The sequence below is a fragment of the Diachasma alloeum genome, unplaced genomic scaffold, assembly GCF_001412515.2.
Source record: "Diachasma alloeum isolate Michigan unplaced genomic scaffold, Dall2.0 Dall_scaffold_00180, whole genome shotgun sequence".
NCBI lineage: Eukaryota > Metazoa > Arthropoda > Insecta > Hymenoptera > Braconidae > Diachasma > Diachasma alloeum.
In genome coordinates this window covers 735,971-759,608 of record NW_021680346.1, presented here as the reverse complement: position 1 = coordinate 759,608, position 23,638 = coordinate 735,971, and the positions used below count along the sequence as shown (strand labels likewise).

Here is a 23,638-nt window from a genome sequence, read left to right as displayed (position 1 = left end):
CTCATTTAAATAATTTTCCTCCCTACAATAATAAAGCATCTGGTGTTAAACCCTGCAGAGAGTTTATTGAACATCAATTAATTTGCAATAATTTTTTTGACTTCATTAGACCCGACTAATGAATTTTGAATTGAATTAAGTAATGAAAATTTCTACGATTTGAGTAATTTCTCGTTCACTAGTAAAAATGAAGAAAAAAAAATAAAGCGTTTGCACTTTTAAAAATTACTATGTTAAATCGTAAAAAATAAATTTCACATCGCAACCAAATTTCCTAAAAAATTCTTGAATTCGTTTCCACCCACTTCCCCAGTCCCTAAAATCACTAAATCCCACCGAAGCGTTTTCACCATTTTTTAAAAATTATCACGTTAAATCGTAAAAAATGAATTTCACGTCGCAACCAAATTTCCTAAAAAATTCTCGAATTCGTTTCCACCCACTTCCCCAGTCCCTAAAATCACTCAATCCCACCGAAGCGTTTTCACTATTTTTTAAAAATTATCACGTTAAATCGTAAAAAATGAATTTCACATCGCAACTAAATTTCCTAAAAAATTCTCGAATTCGCTTCCACCCACTTCCCCAGCCCCTAAACTCACTAAATCCCACCGATCCAAGTACTCCCCCCCTCATTTAAATAATTTTCCTCCCTACAATAATAAAGCCTCCGGTGTAAAACCCTGCAGTAGTGAAACTCGTGGGACAGTCAGCCCCGGCGTCCGACTACTTACAGGTGTTATCCCCTCCCGCGGAGAGGTAAGTAGAGCGTTCGTGTCTTCCTCCCCGGAATGAGATTCGACAGTCGATAGACAGATCCGTGAGAAACCCCCCAGACGTCAGCGGGAAAAGGGCGAGCAAAAGAAACCCGAGGGGGGAAGGGAAGAAAAAAAAATTGACAAAGGACGAATAATAATCGCGGATCGATATATCGTTTGCACGAAAAAAAAAATAAAGCGGGGGGCGCATGGAGCAGAACAGAGGAATGGAAGAGGCTTATGTTTATACATATGTCCCGCACATGGTGTACGTTTGGAGCTGGTGATCGCATACAGGCGCGATGTCACATAGCGCACATGCACGAAAAAGGCTCCTAGTGTGCGTGCGCGCACAGTGGCACTAGTGAAATTTCCAATATTAGAACGACCAGTGGAGAGACAGGCCAGATGTCTACCGTACACCGCGACTTGTGCCCATGAGACTAACGCTTGCCGCGGTTTTCATTACAAAAATGTCACGCACAGCCTCGTCGTTGTATGCCTCGGACGTAACGTACAGATATACATGTTACACTGGGGTTATGGTTAAAAACGTCTTTCGCCGAACATTCGACGTGTCTATCTTGTCCAGCGGGAGGGTACAGCGATACAAACGAATGAAGGGATGTGACAGGGAAAATTAAGTGTCAGGGGGCACTTTGATCTTGTGAGTCGAGCGAATAACAGTATTTTCGTTATTTGGGGGAGGGATTTTTAATGATCGAGGGATCAACGGGGGTGTAATTGAGTTTTGTGGAAAAAACGAGTGGACAATGGCTTTTTTTAATGAGGAGAGCAATTGGTGCTAATAAATTAGCAAGTATTCTTTGAAATTGTTATTTGGTTTTCTTCTATTTTTTTTATGCATATATACATATATATTATAAGGATATACATATATTTATTCTTTTTAATTCTAATACTTATTTTTATTTGAAAAAGCGAATGGACGATTGCATTTTTTTATGAATGAGTTATTGTCGCTAATTTCATTAGAAATTCGCTAAGAATGTCAATTTTTCCGAATTTGTGAAACGGCAAATTTTAATTGGTAAAGCTTATTAAAGTCTGTATTAAGGAAAAAATGCATGAAATTCGATTGATCCCTTACAGGAATATTTTGCTATCCTAATACAAAAAATTGGAAAATTCGGAAAAAAATTTGGGAGGAATCAATGACGGAATAACACATCTGTTACATAATTTTTACCAAATAATCAACGTTTTAAGAATTCTATTTACATTATGAAATTGAACTCCTCAATTCAAACAACTGGAGTGGTCCAAATGGAAATGCAATTTGATTAATCAAATGCTCATAATCATCGGAATTTAAATGAGCTTTTAATCACGAAAATTAGTGGAATGTCAGTCGAGTTAACCCAGGTCTCTCTGCTATTGACAGTTTATGTACGTTTAATTTCCACGTGTCTCGCGTCAATGTCATATCCACTGTTCCCAGCGCAAAGTTTCCAAAACTAATTGGATTATATGCCAAAAATGTGCCCTGAAACGCGAGAAAAACTTTGCATCAAGTTCCGAATTAAATTCTCCATCTCGATAAACGACACGGAAAAATTCATTTTCAAGTTGGCAGAACTTTTTATTCTGGTCTGGATATTCAACAGGAACAGGTCATCAAAAGAAGTGGAGAAGAAAAAGACAACTCGTAAGTAGGAGATGAGCACTGGAGGGCGGGGGGTTTCGAGGGAAAGAGGTCGAGTCTCCGGCAGAACTCTTGATGCTCTTTGAACGTGGGGAAACTGCCCGCAACACCTGACTGACTCGACGGACGCATATATGGCAAGTTCAAATCGTATATACGTGCACCCCTTGAACAGCCAGGGGGTATTTTAGAGTCCCGCGTGAGAGGGAAAGATTAATAATACAGAGAAGCCAATGCCAGAGGCCCTTCTGCCGCTTCTCTTCTGTTGCCAACAGTTAATCGATATTATATATATATATATATCTACATATTTATATATTTCCGCGGACGTAACACGTATCCCTTCACTTCGCAGCTCTCTTCGCGATGCCTAAATCACCTAATTGAAGAAAAAAACCTATCAATCAATAATTCAATCGCGAATCGGTAAATCGGTTCAAGTTTTCGAGGAATAACTCCGAACTTAAGGGAGATACCGAAATTTTCGTAATGACCTTTTTTACAGCCCTCAGTTCGCTCCACAAAAAAGGTCATGACAAAAATTTTGCCATCTCCCCCAGATTTCGAGATATTCAGTGAAAACTGAATGCCTTGATAGTGCAATCCTGCTAACGACAAATTAATTGATTAAATCGATTGTATTATAAATATGCAATCAATACGGAATAAAATTGCTGGTATTGAAACGAAGTGAATGTAGCGTCTGTGTACATTCCGAAGAAATGGAGATTGACGAGTTTGAGGCCGGCGATTATTGGAGGGAATATCGTGCGAAAGTATGCAGCTGACGGTTTTCCTGGTTGCAGTGGTAGCCCCTCAATTCCTTTTCAAACCCCTCCCCGAGCTTCTTCTTACTCAAGAAAACTTTGAGTATATACCCTCGGGACAGCCCTCGCCCCTCTCTCGTCTCATTTTCTCGGTATCCCACCGTAATCCCCACCCCCATTCATCCGTCGGGCAAGAGATTCGACGTGTCAACGCATTAAAATTTCTATTACGAGATCCAAAATTACAACTGCCGGATCGATTCGCGTATTGTCACGTTGAAATCCTGGAATTCACCGGAAGTGACAGGTTTCTCCGGGTATGTTATTTTGGAATGAATGCGCTGTGCGGGACCACGACGCACTGAGTATAGAGCCCATGACGGCTCAATGTTCAGGCCTGTCACGTGCACACCTACGTTTTGCTTATCCCCTCTCATTTAGTCTCTGACACTCTTCAATAATTGTTCGAATATGTTTTTTGGCCGTTGGAATTTTTTGAGAAATCAGGTGAGGACAGGTTGGTATCTTAAATGGTTGAGACACGATGGTCAATGAGTTATAATGAAGATTAGGGGTCCCAGAACCTACGCAAAACCGCATTTTTAGCTGAGATGAAACTAAACTATGTGAAAATTATTCACAAATTTGTAAAAAAAAACCTAATTCGAATTTGAAAGCCCCCAATAGTGCAACATTTTGTAATTCTGGGCTCAAATGTGTGTAATAATCGGATGTAAATAATAATCATGTAAATAACCCAATGGAAGGGTTAATAGTTATCAATAAAAAAAATTGGTTGATAAGTAGAAATCAGTGGAAGCGGTCAAACAGGCCAGTTTTCAATGAATATCTCGAAATCTAAAGGAGATAGCGAAATTTTTATCATGACCTTTTTTGTAGAGCAAATTGAGAGCTACAAAAAAGGTTATTATACAAATTTTGTTATCTCCCTTAGATTCAGAGATATCCCTCGAAAACTCGGCTAAGGGCTTAATCTACTTGAACCGTTTTACCGCTTCGCTAACGAAATGAAGTTGAAGTTAAAGAATTCTTTGCGATGGCCCAACGTTTCGTCTTCCAGCGAATACCTCAGGGGCCTCTTTATTATTCCAATAGTTTAAACCTTTACAAATGAACAAATTAAAAACCGAAAAAACCTGTTTTTCTAAACAATGAATTGTAAAAATGTTGATAGACACTAATTACGTTGGGGAACATCATTGTATTAAAATACTCGTCAAGTTGACAATAAAATTTGATGATATTATAATGAATGAATAATAATGAACGAGGAAAACACAACAAACGTGAAAATGTAAAAATATTTCGTGCCCTTTGACGAAAATATATCGCTATTGTCTTTTAAAAAATAATAAATTTATATGACTTACTGTTATTCACTTCGATGAATTCCTCAAAAGTCGTCGAGTACTAAATAATTTACGCGTACGACATTCGACAATAATGCGTTTCCGCACACCTGTCAAAATTCATCACACATTCCTCACTATTCCATTGTTTAAATAATCCACCGTTTATCTACTCCGCGTTTTCACTCCCCTGCGACCAGAATTGTTACCACTGAATGGCTAAATTATCAATGTTTGATCGATGAATTGTGTCAGAAAATTTTTACGTCGATCTAATTTCATCAGTTGCACGGGAGGTAAATAATACATGTGGTGTGAACGACAGCCGGCGGCCGACTGAATAAACTGAATTCGAGGGAAGACGGTGTGTGTCTGCCTCGACGGCGCACGTCCCGCCAGGGGGGTAGAGAGCTTCTCACGCCCCCTCCCCCGGTTGGTTTCTATTTTTTCCCTTCGGATACCCCGTGTGTACGTGATGTATCATTCATGATTTTTCATTCTTCTCATTACTAAAATTAAATCGGGTCTCTAGGGAAAAGCCAAATGCCAATAAACATAATTTCAAAATTGACTAAAGAAAAGTAAAAATTTTTTAAATTACTAAATAAATTTTTGGGGAGTTCTTGGCATTTTATTTCACCCCAACCACCTCTAAATTATTAAATTAACTAGTCGTGGAAATATATGCATCCATGACTAGAACTTAATTGCACGCCAATTGAATTTGAAAGCGAATGGGCACTCGTTGCAGTTCACGAAAAAATTAAACGCATCGGTCCTAAAACTTGGTAAAATATTCATGTTTTTACATGTATTGCACCGTGTGTTTTACGACTATTTTTCGGAGGGATATGTAGACAAAACAGAACAAAATTCAACGCAATGTTTATGGAAACAAAAATTTTAATTTCGCAGGCCCCTATTGATAAACCAACTTATTCCGAGTTTCTAAATTATTATTTTGAAAAGGAACAATAACTTCTAATCAAACATTCGTGTTTCACATCAGGAATCGTGCTCAACATGCCGCTGATCATCAATATATCAAGGAAATACGTAAATCAGTAGCGAAGTGGTAAAACGATACAAGTCGATTTTGACTGTCGACCAGGTTTCAATGAATATCTCGGAATCTAAGGGAAATAGCGAAATTATTGTAATTTCCTTTTTTGTGGTTCTCAGTTCGCTCTACAAAAAAGGTTATGACAAAAATTTTGCAACTTCCCTTAGATTTTGAGATATTCATTGAAAACTGGGCAATAGTCAAAATCGACTTATACCGGTTTACCACTTCACTACTGAATTATTCTAATCGTCATTTCCGTTTTGAAATCCCAGCGACACATGAGAAAATCACTATGTACATAGAGTACATAGCCAAATCCGAATATATGTACTGGGACATTGTAAACGGCTCTGTGTGCTTCTGACGCGTCAATATATTTCCGTGAAGAAAGGCTCTGCCGATGAAGCTGAGAAATAGCTTCGTTCTCACGCGCCCCCTCTCCTTTCAGCCCCACCATCCCGTCACCTTGTCACCTTCACCGCAACTACAAATTAAATTCACAAACTACTCTAATTGATGTCTCACCAGAGTTCAATAAGTGAATGAAAAAAAAAAATAAGAAAAAGCAAAAAGAAATAAAAAGGGATGAAATAAAAAATGAAATAGCGAAATCGAATTCACACATCCGCGTGATTCAAGAGGTGTAGGTACATGTGGTTGACAGGTTCATGACAAAGTGCTAATAATACGTGTATAGGCGTAATAGGCACGTTCACGCGCATCTGTCCTTTCCATTCTGTATAACGACAAAGGTACTCTTGGGAAATGTCCGGGAATTTATTTTGTTAAAATCATTTTATTCCAACGGATTACTCAATTGACACGAATAACACTTAAAGAAATGGACTTTTACCATTCCCCGATTCCACTGTACGAATAACATCTAATCCATCCGAAAACACTTTCGAATTTTTCCGAATCAATCCTCCATTTCTCAAAATAATGGGGCCGAAAATAAATTTAAACCCTCGAATACCTCAAAAACATTTATCTGTTCTCCACCTGCACAAATAATTCGTCGATTTACATTGGAGACCCGCATCATCACCTCTACAGCAACAAAACAAAAAAAAAACTTGAGTGGAAAAAACATTCAATGAAACATTAATTGAAATCTCTCGGTGATTATTCCAAACGAAAAGTGATAATGATAAAAATGAAAATAGGTAAATAAATGGATAAATGACTCTCGCATATGCATTTGCACTCCAATTCTTTCGCTCCGCGTGTAAATACCTCGAGGGCGTATATGTAGAACGGTCAGAATTATATCGGACGTCAATTGCACGATGAAGAGATCGATTATATTTTGCGGTGTCGGGTGTGCGGTCGCTTGTAATTTACGAGTTATAACCGGTACCATTGAAGTCATCCGACGAGATTTTTGGATATTTCAAGATTTTTGTGTTATGTCTTTCAACGAATCTATTGCTATTCTCACGTTGAACATAACAACATTTAGAATGTGAAGCAACATATTCATTAGAAAATTAAACACAGAACAACCAAAACGTAAATTACGGTTACATAAATGTAATTTACAATTTCGCTTACGTAATTTAAAAAAACAGTGCTTTTAGTATTTGCAAATTACGATTATTCTTCCCCTATATTTACGTTTATTTATCTTTTTTTTTTTTTTTCTTCTCGTATACCCTTTCGGGTCTTTACGATTTGTTCCCTTCCCACCCCCCAACCACCCGTACCGCATTCGCCGAAGGACGAGGGAAAACATTATTTTTTTAAACATTCGTTGTTTATGAATAAATCATTGAAATTGTTTAATCTTTCGGAAACCTCATTTTTTTAGGCATGAAATCGATTTTTGGTAAAATGCTGAATATGAATAAATTTGTTACGATTCCGAACACATGATTTTTATGGTGGAAAATTGATTGTTTATAAATTATTTATAGAAAATGCTCGTAATTTTCAAAAAATGCAATTTTTTAGTTATTTCACCAATCTTCCTCCAAAAGTAAACTTTCTAATTCTTTTTTCAGATTTTTAAAATGTTTTCTAACGGTTAAATATCGAGATTCAAATTCAGACCTGCAAAGTTTAAATAATAAAATCATTGTAAAATGTCCGGAAACTTGGGGTCAAATGGGGCTCAAATGAAAGCTCTGATGTTCGACTGCAAAAGTAGAACAGCATTTCACTGGAGAAAAAATAGCCAAAGTACTTGGATATCCTTAATTAAGGACAATGAAAAAAAAGTTACTTCAAGCGTAAAATATGATGTGTTTTATTTTGTAAATTACGCACAATAAATCGTAAAATAATTTACAGTTTCTCAATCGTAAAATACGATTAGTGAATCGTAATTTAAGTTTAGGTTTGTCTGTGTGAAAAAAAATCAACAATAGATGAAAATATATCATTTAACTTATGTCAAGACGATGTTGACAATCATAAATCGATTTTCCTCAACAATTGGTGTAATTTTCACAGTAGCTTAAAATTGCAACGACCTTTGCAAGTGACGCAGATTGAATCCTCGCGATCGGGATTCACCGAGTATATAAAGCTCGCAGAGAGAGCCTTGGAGGCACGTCAGCACCAGAGAGATGCCCAGAGATGCCAATAGCACCGTGATCCCATGAGATGAAGGAATTCCCCGTGCACCGCACATTTTTATTACTGCGTGGAAAAATATAATATTTCTCTCCCTCCTAGTCATTTTCCCAGGTAATTTTTGCTTGCAGGGGCCCATTTCATTTTGTCACGGCCCATTTTTAATGCAATTTAAATGAACAAATAGTTTTTTTCATAATTATTAAAAGAATCGCCAGTAAAATCAATTATAAATTAGAATAGTGATGTGAGAATTGGAAAAAGGGAATTGCGTTTATAATAAAAAAATTCATTTTGTAAAAATATTTTTTTTTCGTGATTACTGAAAGACTCATCAGTAAAATCAATTAAGGATATCCAAGTATCTTTTACAGTTTGGTACAGACCACACTATAGATTCAACTATTTTCAATCATCGAATTTGTCAATAAAATTGCGTGAGAAAAGTTTGAGAAAAATCATGAATATTCAAATTTCATTTTGCACAGAATTATTATTTTTTAAACATTCCTTGTTTATAAATAAATAATTGAAATTGTGTTAAACTTTCGGAAACCTTCTTTTTTAGGCATGAAATCGATTTATGGTAAAATTCTGAATATGAATAAATTTGTTGCGATTCCGAACAAATGATTTTTATGGTAGAAAATTGATTGTTTATAAATTATTTATAGAAAAGGCTTATAATTTTCAAAAATTGCAACTTTTTAATTATTTCCTCAATCTTCCTTCAAAATTAAACTTTCTAAAATTTCTTCAGATTTTTATAATGTTTTCTAACAGTTCAATATCAAGATTCAAATTCAGACCTGCAAAGATTAAATAATAAAATCTTTGTAAAATGTCCGGAAACTTAGGGTCAAATGGGGTTCAAATGAAAGCTGTGAGGCTCGACTACAAAAGTAGAAAAGCATTTCAGTGGAGAAAAAATAGCCAAAGTACTTGGATATCCTTAAATCAGAATTGTGAAATCAGAATTGAAAAAAGGGAATTGCGTTTATAATAAAAAATTTAATTTTGTCACAGCCCATTTTTAATGCAATTTAAAAGAAAAAAGTGCTTTTCATAATTACTGAAAGGATCATCAGTAAAATCCATTAAATCAGAATTGTGAAAGAGAATTAAAAACAGAGAATTGCGTTTTAAAAAAAATAAATAAAATTGTCCACTTGTCATAAAAGTTTTAAAGCATTAATTCGGATCATTTGAAATCGAAACGTTGTTAATTTTGGACAACTTGCAACAATGAGTAGTCGTCTCAGCGCACACGGAAGTCTAGCGATTCTCCTGTCATCTCGATATGTGTACTATATACAACGCGATTACCAACAAAAAAGCGAAAGTATCGAGTGGAGGAACAGGTGACAGAGATAAGGCGACAAGCCAGCTGCTTCCGTGTGTTGCCACAGAAAAAAAAACTACATTGTCCGCCGAAAATCCACGAATTTGTAATCGTCTGTTAGGAATTTTCCTAAAAAATAAACTATCAGAAAATCAGTTCCAGGAAATTTGTAAGTATTTACTCGACGAACATTTCGGGGGCTGGGATACTTTAACTTGCAGATTTGGGTTGGAATAAAAATACGGAAGGAGAAAAAGAGAGATTAGAAAGAAAGTAAGAGAGGATGCAGAGAAGTGGATGGATAGAAAACAGCTGAGGCACAGCTGGTTCTCTGGCATCGCGAAGGCTCCCGTCTCTCGCCCTTACTCTTCTATTCCCTCCAGCCGCGTTTTACGGTCTTTCAATGAGTATATGTACACCGAAAAGGGTGTGTGCGCGCTCTCCACTGCGCTTCACTGGCATTTTCAGGCGCATGAACACACGTGGCGCATATGTAACGCTGTTCGCAATTTCGCCGTCTGGTCCACCTAAAACTCGAGTTTTTCTCGGCTCTTTTATTTTTGCTTCCGAAATGAATTTTTCGATTCTCTAATTTTGCTTAGGAATAACTCAGAATTTCGTGAAACATTGAGATATGAAGTTTTTGGAGAATGGCTGCAGAATTCTGAGAATTTTTTTAGAAATTTTTAGAAAATGGACTAATGTGAGAGATAAAAATCTGTAATTCTGTAAGTTGGTATTGTTTGGGAGAACGTCTCGGCGAAATTCCAGCTCAATCAGACTAGTAGTTTTTGAGATACAGCGATTTCGAAAATTTTTTCTTTTCTCAATATCTCGAAGACTAGTGCATCAAATGAACTTTTTTGGTGTCAAAATATTCTTTATGATAATATGCCTAGCTAATTCGCTTCTTTATTTTTTTTGATAAAATTAACGTGAACACGATAACGCTTGAAATTTTTTTTAGTAGCATTCTAACTTTACTATATTACAGGCTGGGGTTTCAGACGGACGAAGTCGAATGAATAGTTTCAAAGATATTCAATTTTTTATGTAAAACTTATTGTTCAATCCCTCAAAAATTATTCATCCGATTTCAATGTTTTTTTTCAAAATATTCGTCTTGATATCTCCTATCCAGTTCTTTCAAAATAGATAAACCCATTCCTACAAAGTTTACGAGGTATTGACGTTTTTCTATTTTTCTTGTCTAAAAAACAATTGCTTTGACATTCCATTACATGAGTGAAGAATGTGGTAAAGTTCCAAAATGTTGAGGAATAGTTAGCATCATCGAGTCGCACTCCTGTGTAAATTTCTTTTTGAAATAGAGCAGTTGATGTAAAAAACGTTTTTCGCCTAAAATGACATTTTTGATTTTCACATGAAAACATTTCCTGAAAATGGAGTCGTGCAGACATGCCCATCCAACTGGATAAAACCAAAATTTAATTCTCAATTTTAAAAGGTCAAACGTTTCGAGGAGACGTTTTCAATAAAAATTGCCACTTGTCAATAAAAAAATGAAATATTCATCAAAATAATTTTTTCGCCGTTACTAAACTTCGATCGATTCAAGAGACCATGAATAACAGATTAATTGAGTAGAAAGAGGTTTTTTATTAGACATTCAAAGAAGCCGGAATTTTCTATTATTTTTTTTCAATTGTATTACATAAACAGTTTCGCTTATTGTCTTAGAGATCTCGTGGTAAAAATAGGCTCGTAATTCAGACTTACATTGTCGTTAGTTCATTTTTCATTTACTTTCTTCTCAAAATTGTTGGGATTTTCGCATTTTTTTCATTTTTTTTCTTTCATTAGGCTATGGGTCAGAGTTTTTAGAACATTAACCAGTGTCTGACGACGTTTCCTCCAGATTACTATTCTCGTTGTTGCTATCCGTGGACGAGCTGTTGTTACTCTTAATTCGTCGTTTGCGCAGCTTCGCGAATTGAAACTCCTCGAGTGGAACTGTACATCAACAATTTTAAACTAATTATTTCATCGTACATGGGATCCATGCGTCAAAAGAATTGCAATGATTCATGTAGGGCAGTAGCATTCAACAGGAAATAAAGAATAGGCCCCTGAGTGTACAAAAACAAAATGAAAATTTGTATTTTTTCTCTTCTTTCTTATTTCCATCCACGAGTGCACAATTGTGATACAACCTTCATAGACTTATACCAGTGTCAAAGTATCCAATCGTTTTCATCAGTTTGCTGGAATTTAGATAAATAGAATTTTGATACATATTTTATTTGAGCAATTCACGAAAATTATGTACTCTGACATTGGTATGTACACATGTAGTGCTGTTGAAACATGGAGCGTAATACGATTGTCAACATTCGCTCAGCAGTTAATTATTTTTGTTTAATTATCCATATTTTTCATGAACATAGAGGAATTTTTTTAAAATTCATCTAAGAGTATTCGCTTAAGAATTAGCACCACAGACAAAATACAGCCTATCCATTACTCTTGATCGAAATTAAATGGATTATCAAGGAGGTGGGGCCATGAGAGATGTGGAGAAAACAATAAACTGCCCTAGATTATTGTCCATTTGCATTGTCGAATTCCTGCTTTGTAAATTTAATGTGTTCAGAGTTCCCAACTTGAAATATTTCAGAAAATAATGACCACGTCCTCAATTTTTTAGGTAATTAACAAGATTTTTTGCATTTTTTTAACGTAAGTCTCGAAATATCTTCATTATTTCATTTGTTTTGCACTTGTTTGGTTTCCAGAAGCCTCAGGAAGCTTAAATCATAAGTGAAACATTGCAAATTGACAATAATCTAGTGCAGTTCATTGTTTTCTCCGCATTTCCTATGGCCCTGCTCCCTCGACACAAACTACGGAGATGAATAACAATTTCATTAAATGGATTATATTTAATTTATGTAAAAATACATTTACACATTTAAACAACCGAATCACTAGCAATTTATGACAGATCCTCAAAAATTTATCTTTCCTTTCATATCAGAGAATTTCTATTAATTGAGCATTTTAGCTTCCTAAATTATCAATTCACCGAAATAATTAGCAATTAGCAATGTAAAAGCGTCTGTAATCATTCATTGGTTGAATATATAACTGCAGATTCTTTAAAACTATCAGCAAGCAGAGGATGTTCACAATATCATGAGTTTAACAATTGAACTAATAATAAAATTGATATAATAAATATTCAGAAAGGCGACATCGATTGAATGATTTATTTTATGTCTTGTTGATTACCATCAGAATCAGCGTCTCTGTCATTATCAGTGACTGGTGCTGTTGGTAGGGGAACGATCTCTGGCTCGAGGGGTTTAGGTCCCTGATCAATGTCCTCAACTAGTACTTCCTCTGCTAAACTACTTCTTACAGCTTCTGCAATACGACAATTGTTCTAAATTAATCAATTAGAATTAATAATAACGATAATATTGAATTATTCGATTCATTTCCATTAAAGGAGGGAATTAAAATATCTTTACATAACTTTCCACTTCTTTGTGACGTCCTAGGAAAATGAGTGGATGGGATTTGGATGAGGTAGGAGGAAAACCAGGATTATTCTCAATATGAATAACCAGAAATTTTTTTTTAGAGTAGATTGGGGTAAAATGGACACCTTTGACTTTTTTAAAAATGTTAATGAGGGGTTGAAATGTTGATAAAATTTAATAATTTCTCTTTCAATACAAAGAACAATTCTTTCCCCTTGTGGTGAGCCTAAACTGAGCTCAATTGATTAATTTGTTTCTGAGTTATGAATAATTTTAAAAAAGTCTAAAGTGTCCATTTTACCCTACCCTCCCCTACTGCAAAAATGGAACAGTGAAATGAAAGTATAATTACCATTGACTGCCTGTGGATACTGCTGATTGAGTTTGTTTCTGACCACTCGAATCTTTTTGAAAATGTAATCCAAATCCTTCTTCATCTCTACCAGGAGAGCTGTGTGCTTCTTGAATTCAATGCCAGCTGATTTTAACCGGTTCACAGACAGCTGATTGCAGTTTGTCAACATTTCGTTGGTCTTCTCGAACCTCTGTAGCCTGCAACAATCATCAGATATCAACATCATCAGAGGAATAATAAAATGACAAGAGTTATTTCTAATGTAATTTTTTCTTCTCAAAATCTCGAAATCTAGAATTTTGTTTTAACAACTCGTTGCTGAATGCTGATGGATAATTCATCGTTTTGTTGCATCACTCACATTTGCTTCTGTGCTCTTATCATAGACTCGACATCCTGCTGGTCAACAATCCCCGCCAGTCCCTGAATGAAAACCTCAGGAGCTGTGTAGTTCTGAAAGCACTCAAAACTTCCAGCATCGGACTCCGGGGTGCCCTGAGCTGCTGCCATTTTCCCTCGCTATTTATTATCTCCAACAATCAGAGATAATCCTCCGTCATTTCACTTTGATCAGCCTCTTCTGAGATCGCTGCAACCGTATCTCCATCCTTCGTACGTTTTCTCCATCAAAACACAACGGGCTCTATCGATTTTCGTCACTCCGAAATGTTTTTCTTGGTTAACCCCGCACACACGTATGCTATGACGCACACACATACACGCACGCAGGCCTAAGCGTCCGCCATTGATCGAAAAAAAAAGGAAACTACATCACAAACGGAAGATGCAGCCACACCATGCGGTGTAGCTCCAAACTTGGCGCGCACTGCAAACAAAATTGAAAGATTGCGAGAAAAGTCACAGTCACATGACGACTGTAACATTAAATAATTATCGAGTCATTAGCGGTGTGCCTCGGTCACTGAAAAAAATTGTCGACAATTATTGGACGGTCATTACATAAACGTCTATATCTGCAGCCGAATCGCGCGAGTGGTCCAAAATAAATCACCTTGACTGCAAGACAATTCAATCTTTAGTGAAAATTATCTGCGAGTGGACATCCTCGATTGTCATCCAGGTAAAATATTCTCGATTTATTACTCATCATTGTCTCATTTTCCTCGTCATTTGTTTAGCTAGAAAATGGGCAAGCCCATATTGAAGGGGTCGAGAGTATGAGGTTAACTTGACGAGACGAAAAACCGATGGAAAATGTGGAAATAATTTTGACGAATGAATAAAGCCCTCAATTTTTCTATTCTGTGTTCAGATAATGGCCTTCTACTTGATGAAAGTGCCCTCGGTGTCTAGTAGCATTAACCAGTGGCTGCATCGAACCTGTCAAATAGTCATTACACGTGACTTCGTTGAGGCCCCACCGAGGACGAAGGGCGGCCCCATCGAGGTGCTGAGGGGTCGCATCTCCAGAGGGGAACTCCTGGAGGATGAGTATCAGATGAAAATTGCTCAGAACCTTCAGACTGTCTTTGAACATGTGCATAAATACACACCGGAGAAGCCAGGCTTCTTCAGCAAGTGGATTGGAAAGGGAAAGAGGAGGAGAAAACCTCCTAAGGGATTGTACCTCTATGGTGCTGTTGGGGGAGGTAAAACAATGTTGATGGATCTTTTCTATGATTGTTGTCAGGTAAAATGAAGTTATTGTTGACAAAATCAAAACATTTTTGTGTGGTTCACGATTATTCTGCATAGGTGCTAAAGTGTTGATGGAAGGGACAATTGGCCTGGATTCTGGGCGGTTAAATGACTAATAAACAAAGAATTAAATTAAACTTTTCCATTACCGGACACCTTTCGGTTCCTTACGGATTCAGACACTTGGGTTTTACCCCTTGTCACCACTATTTCCTTATTGTTTTTGATGAAATTGTTTATTGAAATACTAGCAAAAACAGAACTTTTAAAATTTTCATTCTGTTATTTTTTAATGTGATCAGCAACTCTCTGTTTCCAAAGTATAATTTCGTGACTTAAGGTCCGGCTGTCTATCTTTCGAAAGTTATCTGGATTGTTTTTATCTTTCGTAATCCAAAATTGTTAATTGAGTGGTACATCATGTAGAAATTCCCAAAAATCATGATAGAATGATGAAAAAGAATGGAAAAAATTCTGAACTTTTTCAAAGAGCGTTTTTAATTGAGATTCAGAGTGAGTTGAAGAAAGTGGAAATTACAAATATCTGATTCGCTGTGGCAAATTATCTATTAGCTGTCATTTTCCATGGTGGATAACAAAACACTAATTCCTCATGGAAAGTGACAGCTAGGAATCTCAATTTGCAAAACAGTGATATGTAGTCATCTGCCATTTTTATGTGATAAAAGTGTGATTAAAAAATTCTCCAAAATATTCCAACTTTTTTCAAAGAGCCTTTTCCGTAATAAATGTCTCTGTGCAGTGTGGGAAAAAAATTACGAAATCAGTCTTCCCCCTGCATGGTATTGGGTGACAGGCCGCCATTTGTCACCGTAAATCAGATACAGTTTTCAATTTCTTGTTATTCAACTTATTCTGAATATAAATTAAAAATGCTCTTTCAAACAATTGAGAATTTTTTCTACTTTTTTTTTATTATTCATTCATAATTTTTCAAAACTTCTGCANGCAGTGTGGGAAAAAAATTACGAAATCAGTCTTCCCCCTGCATGGTATTGGGTGACAGGCCGCCATTTGTCACCGTAAATCAGATACAGTTTTCAATTTCTTGTTATTCAACTTATTCTGAATATAAATTAAAAATGCTCTTTGAAACAATTGACAATTTTTTCTACTTTTTTAAAATGACTCATTCATAATTTTTCAAAACTTCTGCATGATGCAGGACTTAATTGACACTTTCAGATGACGAAAAATGAAAAAAAAACATCGAGATAACGTTCGAAAGATAGTACACCCAGGCCTTAAAATGCCTTTAATCATCAGGAATAAGAAACGTAACATGGCTACACTGAGAGTTCAAACAAGTCTTGTTTGGGCCAACAAAATCGCTAGTTGAAAATTGCCAAAAAGAATTTGTTTGTTTCAAATTTGAAAGTCTCAAACATGAATAATTGCTCTGCTTTCGACAGCAACTAAATATTTGGCTCAAGGGGCGGATAATTCACACCAGACGGTGCCTTTTCAGGATGAAAATATCTCATATAGAGGAAAATTTATCAACAAATATTTTATCCCCAAGTTACAAGATTGCTATCATATCATTATTATTGTTTCATTTAAGGGTTCATTTCTTGTCTGTGATTATTAGACAGCCGAAACGAAAAACTACTATCCCTTGTTTCGCATAAAACAAAGATTTTTCGGGAGCAAAATACGTATGGGAGTATCGAATAACGAAGGAGTAGTGCTAGAAATGACATTTCTTGCGTGTACAGAGAATGGAATTTTTTTTGAACTACTAAATCTATTTTTGCGACAAAAAATTTTCATTCCAGCGCACTCTGCATGTTTGGCACAAAAAAAATATTTTTTGATAATTTTCAAAAAACTATTTTCTTGGCACAAGTAAGACTTATTTGAGAACTTTCTTCGCCTTCAGACCGATTGTCTCTTCCATTAAAGAACCCTTACATGAGCTTAGTAGACACATCAGTGAAATTATAGGAAATTTGAAAAGCCATGTTGTACGATACACCCAGAAAAATAATGTATTTGAATGAAATAAACTTTATTTGAATCGAATAAATTCTCCATTAGAATCAGATAAACGATTTATTTGCGTCAAATAAAGTTCATTTAATTCAAATGAACCATTTTTCTGCGTGTACCTCTAACAAATTTATATTTTAATATTCTAGGTTGAAAACAAACAAAGGGTGCATTTTCATTCCTTCATGCTGGATGTGCACAATAAAATTCACGAAGTCAAGAAGACAATGGTAAGGGACTACAGTAGTACGAAGCTTGAGCCATTTGATCCGATCCCCCCAGTAGCTGATATGATAACCCAGAGGGCATGGCTCCTCTGTTTCGACGAATTTCAGGTAAAGATTCACCACCGATTTAATTATCACTATTAATAATAATTCTGAGGCATTTTATTTTCTCAGGTGACCGACGTAGCCGATGCCATGATTCTCAAACGATTATTCACCTGCCTCTTCGATAACGGAATTACTGTGATAGCCACCAGTAACAGATCTCCCGACGATTTATACAAGAATGGACTGCAGAGAGGGAATTTCGTGCCCTTCATCCAAGTACTTAAGGACCACTCTGTGGTGGAGTCTTTAGACTCTGGGATTGACTACAGACTGATGAGGGCAGGCTCCAGCAAAGAGACGACTTACTTCATCAAGGGTGAGGATGCTGATGATGCTGTTGATAAAGTTTTCAAGTACTTATGTTCCATGGAGAATGATATTGTGAGGCCTAAAGTACTTTCCATAAAAGGGAGAAATGTTTCTTTCAAGAAAACTTGCGGACAAGTGATGGATTCAACTTTTGAGGAATTGTGCGATAGGGTACGTGTGTCCAAAAAAAATTATGCTCATTATTATTTCATGCATGATTATATGAAATGATAATTAACATATTTTTTAAAAATTATGTTAATATTAATATAACATAATTATTTCAATAATTATTGTTAAAACAGAATAATAATAATAATAATAAATAATTATTTTTTATAATTATTATTTTATATAATTATATATGAAATAATAATTAACAAAAAAATATATGAATTTAACATGAATTTTGTTAATTCATTTTATTATTAATTATTTGTATTACATTAGCCTCTCGGAGCCAGTGATTACCTAGAGCTCACCCAGGCATTTCACACAATCATCATCAGAGATGTCCCCCAATTAAATTTGAAGCTCAAATCGCAAGCCAGAAGGTTCATTACACTGATTGACACTCTCTACGATAACAGAGTAAGACGATTTCCTCATTCTTTAAATTAAATAACCAACTCCAAAAAATAAAAATATTTTTTTCTCTTGTAATTTTTAGGTGAGAGTTGTTGTCTCTGCAGTTGCCCCCCACAACAAATTATTCGTTCCCGAGGAAGACGCTGAATACACAGATGAGAAACGAATGCTGATGGACGATCTAGCCATATCCGGTGGTTCAGTAAGTAAAGAGTCGATACATAAAGTCCACTGAGTCATGATAAAATCCATTGAAACCCATTGAGTGATTGTTTTTATTCAGGATAATCACAGGTCAAACCTCTTCACTGGTGAGGAAGAACTGTTTGCATTCGATCGAACAGTCTCAAGACTTGCAGAAATGCAAACGAAAGACTACTGGGATCAATGGGAGCATCACAGATAATATGACTGAACTTTAGTAATGAAAATATTGAATTCAGATTAATTGAGCGAACAAACTGAGTAATTTAATATTAATTTATGTATTTATTTGTTATTGTGTTTAGGAAGTAATAAATTCTCTTGTACATAGGACTGTAATAAACAATTGGAACGAGCTTCAGCATTATTTTTATTATTATTTTATTATTATTGCAGTTTAGTACTGATTTCATATTTAATTCTCGTGTCTTTAATCTAAAATTGGCGGCAGGGGGGACTGGCGAGATTGTTCCATTGAGATGAGTGGTGGGGGAATGGGTGGAATGCCACAGCTGATTTGGTGACATTAGTGCAGAATTAAAGAAAATAAAATTTTTGATTGAAAATTTGAAGAAAAATGAAAAAATCAGTGATCGAATCATTGAGTTTGGGGTTAAATAAGTTATTGTATCTCACTGACGAGTATGTGAACAAACGAGTGAATGAAATTTGCAGCATTCCAACAACTGATAAGAAATCGATGCTGCTAAAGGCAATAAGTGTTATTGATTTGACGTCTTTGAACGCAGATGATACGAGGGAAACTATTGAAGAATTGTGTGCAAAGGTAACGATTGCGTTAGCAAAAATTGAAAAATTATCGACAATTTTGATGTTTTTTGGCGTTTTTTTAATGAATTCAGTGATTTGATTATCCAACAGGCGATAAATCCGCTAGGGGACAAGTCAGATAACAAAGACTTGCACACAGCAGCTGTTTGTGTACTTCAATCGCGAGTTCAAGATGCTAAAAACGTTTTCAAACGTGAGAATAGCAAAAATATTGCTATTGCAACAGGTAATGATCTTCAAAATCCTTACATTTTCCCGTATTCTTCTGATGATTTTATTTTTGATGAGAGAAAAATTAAAAAAAATTGAAATGAAAATGAAAAATGAATGGCTAAATGAAAATTTTCTTTCAGTTGCTGGAGACTTTCCAACAGCCGCACTCTCCTACGATCAGCGTCTGAAAGACGTCATTGCAGCAGGACAATCAGATGCTGATGAAATTGACATTGTCATTGACAGATCTCTAGTTGAAAATGAAAATTGGGAGGAATTGTTCCGGCAGATTTCGGAGATGAGGAAGGCCTGTGGGGATAAGCACATGAAGACTATTCTCTCCACTGGTGATTTATCCAGTGTTTATCATGTCTACAAAGCAGCCATGGTGGCCATGAGTGCTGGCTCGAATTTTATTAAAACTTCCACTGGCAAAGAAAGTGTTAATGCCACTTTGGAGGTGGGAATTGTCATATGTGAGGCCATCAAAGAGTTCACGAAGTGGACTGGAGTAAAGGTAACGCGGAGGGACTTGTGCTCGATTGAGAATGATTAATTTTAATTGATTGGTATATTTAATTTTGGCATTCAGGTGGGGTTCAAGCCAGCGGGGGGTATCAAGACTTCCCTTCAGGCGTTACAATGGGTGAATTTGGTCTCGGAAATATTGGGAGAGGAGTGGCTCGACAAAAAACTCTTCAGAATTGGAGCTTCCAGTCTTTTGGATGATCTTGTTGAAGCTGTTAACAACTCCTGATTCATTTGATTACCTGGATTTTCATGTGTTCATACTTTTGTACTGAGATTGTAATACTTTTTCAACCTTTGATGAACAAATTAGTATAATTATTCTCACGAAATGTATGTATTCTTTCTTTTCATTGGAATATTGCACTCCATTTACAAAAAAATCATCGACTTTGCTGTACGATTGGCCATTGTCAACCGGTGATAATTAAAAAAATAGAATAATCATTGAATTCATAATTTTACAAGCCACAAAAATATCTATTTCCCTTTCGAAATTCGTTCATTTAAAAAATTCAAATGACTGACGCATGCGCCCTCACGGTTGTTGATCAGCTGATTCCTCTCTTTCCGCCATTTTAGTTTCATTTCTCACCACTTTCACCTGGCGCTGGGGCCCCGGAGGCTCTCACGCGACTCTTTTCCGTTTAGGTATCCAAGATGGTAAGTTTGCTGCGTCTTGTCACTGCGAAATCCAATTGCATCCAGCCGCAAGGACCAAAATACGATTAATCACCGTGTGTTAATTGATCTTCCAAGCCCCAAGTGCAAGTTGATATGTGTATTTTGTAAAAAGTTTCTCCAATTCGCGAGAAATCCGGGACCGCCAAGTGCCTGTCTCTCGTGGTGACTAACCTGTGACATTTATATATTAAAAAAAACAACAGCAATTGTTAAACCGAAGAATAAGATTTTTCCCATTTTGGTCCTTCATTAAGTTACATTAATTAAATCGTGGGAGCGAATATGACTTGGATGAGACAATTATTGTGGTTGTTGTAGCTCGAGGGACATAATCTCAAGCAGAGTAGTTTTGTATCACTGCTCATGCATTGAGAAAAATGACTTTTTCCAAAGAATCATTTTCGTGGGGGAATTAATTTTTTTAATAGTGCATTTCTCTGGGCCAATTATCCCAATTATCTCCAAATATTCTAATTATGTTGAATTATGGAATGATTATGATCTACATATGATTTTGCATGAACTCCATTGACAATTATTAGCATTTAGAATTATTCGAAATTATTTTACCTAAGAAAATCTCAAATTTGAAAACATTGGTGTAATCATCTCATGCTTCAATACAATTGTAATATTTGGGGATGGAATGGCCTGAAGAAAAACATGTAAAAAAGTCAGTTCTTCTCTCAAGAAAATGATGTTTTGGGAAATATAATTTTTTTTTCTCACAAAATTTTTGGTGATTTCAGGCCCGTGGACCTAAAAAGCATTTGAAGCGTCTCAATGCCCCCAAGGCATGGATGTTGGACAAATTGGGGGGTGTTTATGCCCCACGCCCGTCCACCGGGCCACACAAACTCCGAGAGTGTCTGCCTCTCGTCATCTTCCTCCGTAACAGGTTGAAGTACGCTCTGACCAACTCCGAGGTCACCAAGATTGTCATGCAACGTTTGATCAAGGTTGACGGCAGAGTTCGCACTGACCCCAACTATCCAGCTGGTTTCATGGGTGAGTAGTTCATTTTTTTATTAAAAAAAAATAAAATGGGCCTGATCGAAGCTATAATTGTCCAATTGTGGTTGTTGTAGTCATATTTAGGCCGAGAGTGATCCCTTCTCAAAGGTCACTCACTGAGTTAGCATATTCTTTGAGTATCACCCAAGAAGGATACATTTATCAATTCATTAATTTTTCAAAACCGTTCAAGTCGATTTCAACTGTTAGCCAGTTTTCAATGAATATCTCAGAATCTAAGGCAGATAGCAAAATTGTTATGAGGACCTTTTTTGTAGAGCGAATTGAGGGCTGCAAAAAAGGTTCTCACGAATATTTCGTTATCTCCCTTAGATTCGGAGATATTCCTCAAAATTGATAAATTTGAAATTCGACATAAATTTATTTTTTCAAATTCCAGATGTCGTGCAGATTGAGAAAACTGGTGAATTCTTCAGATTGATCTATGACGTCAAGGGACGCTTTACCATTCACAGAATCACTGCAGAAGAGGCTAAGGTAAATCAATTCTCATAAAGTTGAGAATAACATAAATTGTCCAAAAAATTAATTTTTTCATTTTTAGTAAAGCTCTTGTTGCAACTAATTTTATTTTCTCTTGTTTTAGTACAAATTGTGCAAGGTCAAGCGTGTTCAGACTGGCCCCAAGGGTGTTCCATTCCTGGTAACACACGACGGAAGAACTATTCGCTACCCTGACCCAGTTATCAAGGTCAATGACACGATTCAGTTGGAAATTGGCACTGGTAAAATTCTCGATTCCATTCGCTTTGACTCGGGCAATCTTTGCATGATCACTGGAGGCAGAAATTTGGGTCGTGTTGGTACAGTTGTCAGTCGTGAACGTCATCCAGGATCCTTCGACATTTGTCACATCAAGGACTCTCAAGGACACACTTTTGCCACTAGGTAATAAATTTATCTCCACAATATATTGGATTTGATTTACGAGTCATTTTCCTCTGGCCTCTTCGAAGCTGTTGTAAATTATTTTTCACGTTTATTGCAGTCAAAAGATGGCCAAGAGTAATGAACTCTTCTTTTGGTCACTGATTGACCACGTGGTCTCTCCGTATTACCCAAGAAGATTACATCTATATTTTTCTTAATTTATTTAATTATTAAAATCAAAATAAATAATACTAAAATGAATAAGTAAATAGTTATTTTAATAAATATCTATTATCTCTTTATTTATTTTATAAAATCAATTAGTATTAATGTCAATCACTATTGAAGTTTTTGAAAATTTCATCAGCTTAATTTGTCATTTTCTTCACAGATTGAACAACGTATTCATCATTGGCAAGGGCTCCAAGGCATACATCAGTTTGCCAAAGGGCAAGGGTGTCAAGCTCTCCATAGCCGAGGAGCGCGACAAGAGGCTGGCGGCCAAGGGCGTCAACTAATTTTTAATTATATCGCTAAAAAACGAGACGAAAAAAAACAAAAAAGTCCAATAAACCAACTTTTTGGGAATTTTTGTAAGTGAGTTTTCTTTTATTTATTCGTTTGTGCCGAACCCCGTATTAACTTTTTCATGAATAATTATTTTATTTTGAAATGAATATTCGACTGCAAAAATTGGGAATTTTTGCTCAAGAAAATCCCCTAGTTCACAAATTTATTCGACAATATTAATAATTGATTGGGCGCCAGTTATTTTATCGTTAACTAACTAGAGACTGAGAGAGAAGGAAATTAGACAAGAATATTAATAAACAGTTACTCACTGTTTTATGTCGACAAATGCTCTCAGTTTATTCAACAGGAACCTCAAACTGTTCTCGGGAATCGGCTCTTTTCCACACAGTATAAAATGAATGGAAAAACAATATAAAATATGAATTAAAGTACAAAATACATTCCCACGATATCGCTGCCGGGTGAAG

The 23,638-nt window shown here is 36.0% G+C and overlaps 5 protein-coding genes and 2 non-coding genes across 7 annotated transcripts in view; 5 read left to right on the top strand and 2 right to left on the bottom strand.

The window, feature by feature from the left end:
- Positions 1-4,883, bottom strand: part of LOC107044210 (protein CBFA2T2) — a 31,242-nt gene extending 26,359 nt beyond the window's left edge. The window contains exon 1 of the mRNA XM_015266014.1: positions 4,583-4,883. The gene's annotated coding sequence lies outside the window, so the exon portion shown is untranslated. The remainder of the gene's footprint in view (positions 1-4,582) is intronic.
- Positions 4,884-11,153: 6,270 nt separating this feature from the next.
- LOC107045543 (kxDL motif-containing protein CG10681) lies at positions 11,154-14,316 on the bottom strand. Its single transcript, XM_015267848.2, has 4 exons — positions 13,769-14,316; positions 13,405-13,604; positions 12,799-12,933; positions 11,154-11,520 (listed from the first exon to the last, which is right to left on the bottom strand). The coding sequence occupies exons 1-4, from the start codon at positions 13,915-13,917 to the stop codon at positions 11,396-11,398; spliced, it is 609 nt and encodes a 202-aa protein (XP_015123334.1). The 5' UTR covers positions 13,918-14,316; the 3' UTR covers positions 11,154-11,395.
- LOC107045534 (putative ATPase N2B) lies at positions 13,776-18,871 on the top strand. The gene is made up of 7 exons (XM_015267841.2): positions 13,776-14,488; positions 14,681-15,058; positions 17,229-17,414; positions 17,481-17,894; positions 18,174-18,314; positions 18,394-18,513; positions 18,595-18,871. The coding sequence occupies exons 2-7, from the start codon at positions 14,684-14,686 to the stop codon at positions 18,715-18,717; spliced, it is 1,359 nt and encodes a 452-aa protein (XP_015123327.1). The 5' UTR covers positions 13,776-14,488; positions 14,681-14,683; the 3' UTR covers positions 18,718-18,871.
- Positions 18,872-19,010: 139 nt separating this feature from the next.
- On the top strand, positions 19,011-20,380 carry LOC107044344 (deoxyribose-phosphate aldolase). The gene is made up of 4 exons (XM_015266193.1): positions 19,011-19,302; positions 19,398-19,533; positions 19,661-20,037; positions 20,113-20,380. The coding sequence occupies exons 1-4, from the start codon at positions 19,093-19,095 to the stop codon at positions 20,275-20,277; spliced, it is 888 nt and encodes a 295-aa protein (XP_015121679.1). The 5' UTR covers positions 19,011-19,092; the 3' UTR covers positions 20,278-20,380.
- Positions 20,381-20,640: 260 nt separating this feature from the next.
- Positions 20,641-23,225, top strand: LOC107044513 (40S ribosomal protein S4). The gene is made up of 5 exons (XM_015266425.1): positions 20,641-20,711; positions 21,482-21,740; positions 22,147-22,244; positions 22,354-22,655; positions 23,029-23,225. The coding sequence occupies exons 1-5, from the start codon at positions 20,709-20,711 to the stop codon at positions 23,153-23,155; spliced, it is 789 nt and encodes a 262-aa protein (XP_015121911.1). The 5' UTR covers positions 20,641-20,708; the 3' UTR covers positions 23,156-23,225.
- On the top strand, positions 21,775-21,907 carry LOC114841592. The gene has a single exon (XR_003783167.1). It is a non-coding gene; the product is annotated as a small nucleolar RNA SNORA16B/SNORA16A family (small nucleolar RNA).
- Positions 22,707-22,842, top strand: LOC114841593. The gene has a single exon (XR_003783168.1). It is a non-coding gene; the product is annotated as a small nucleolar RNA SNORA16B/SNORA16A family (small nucleolar RNA).
- Positions 23,226-23,638: the final 413 nt, after the last annotated feature.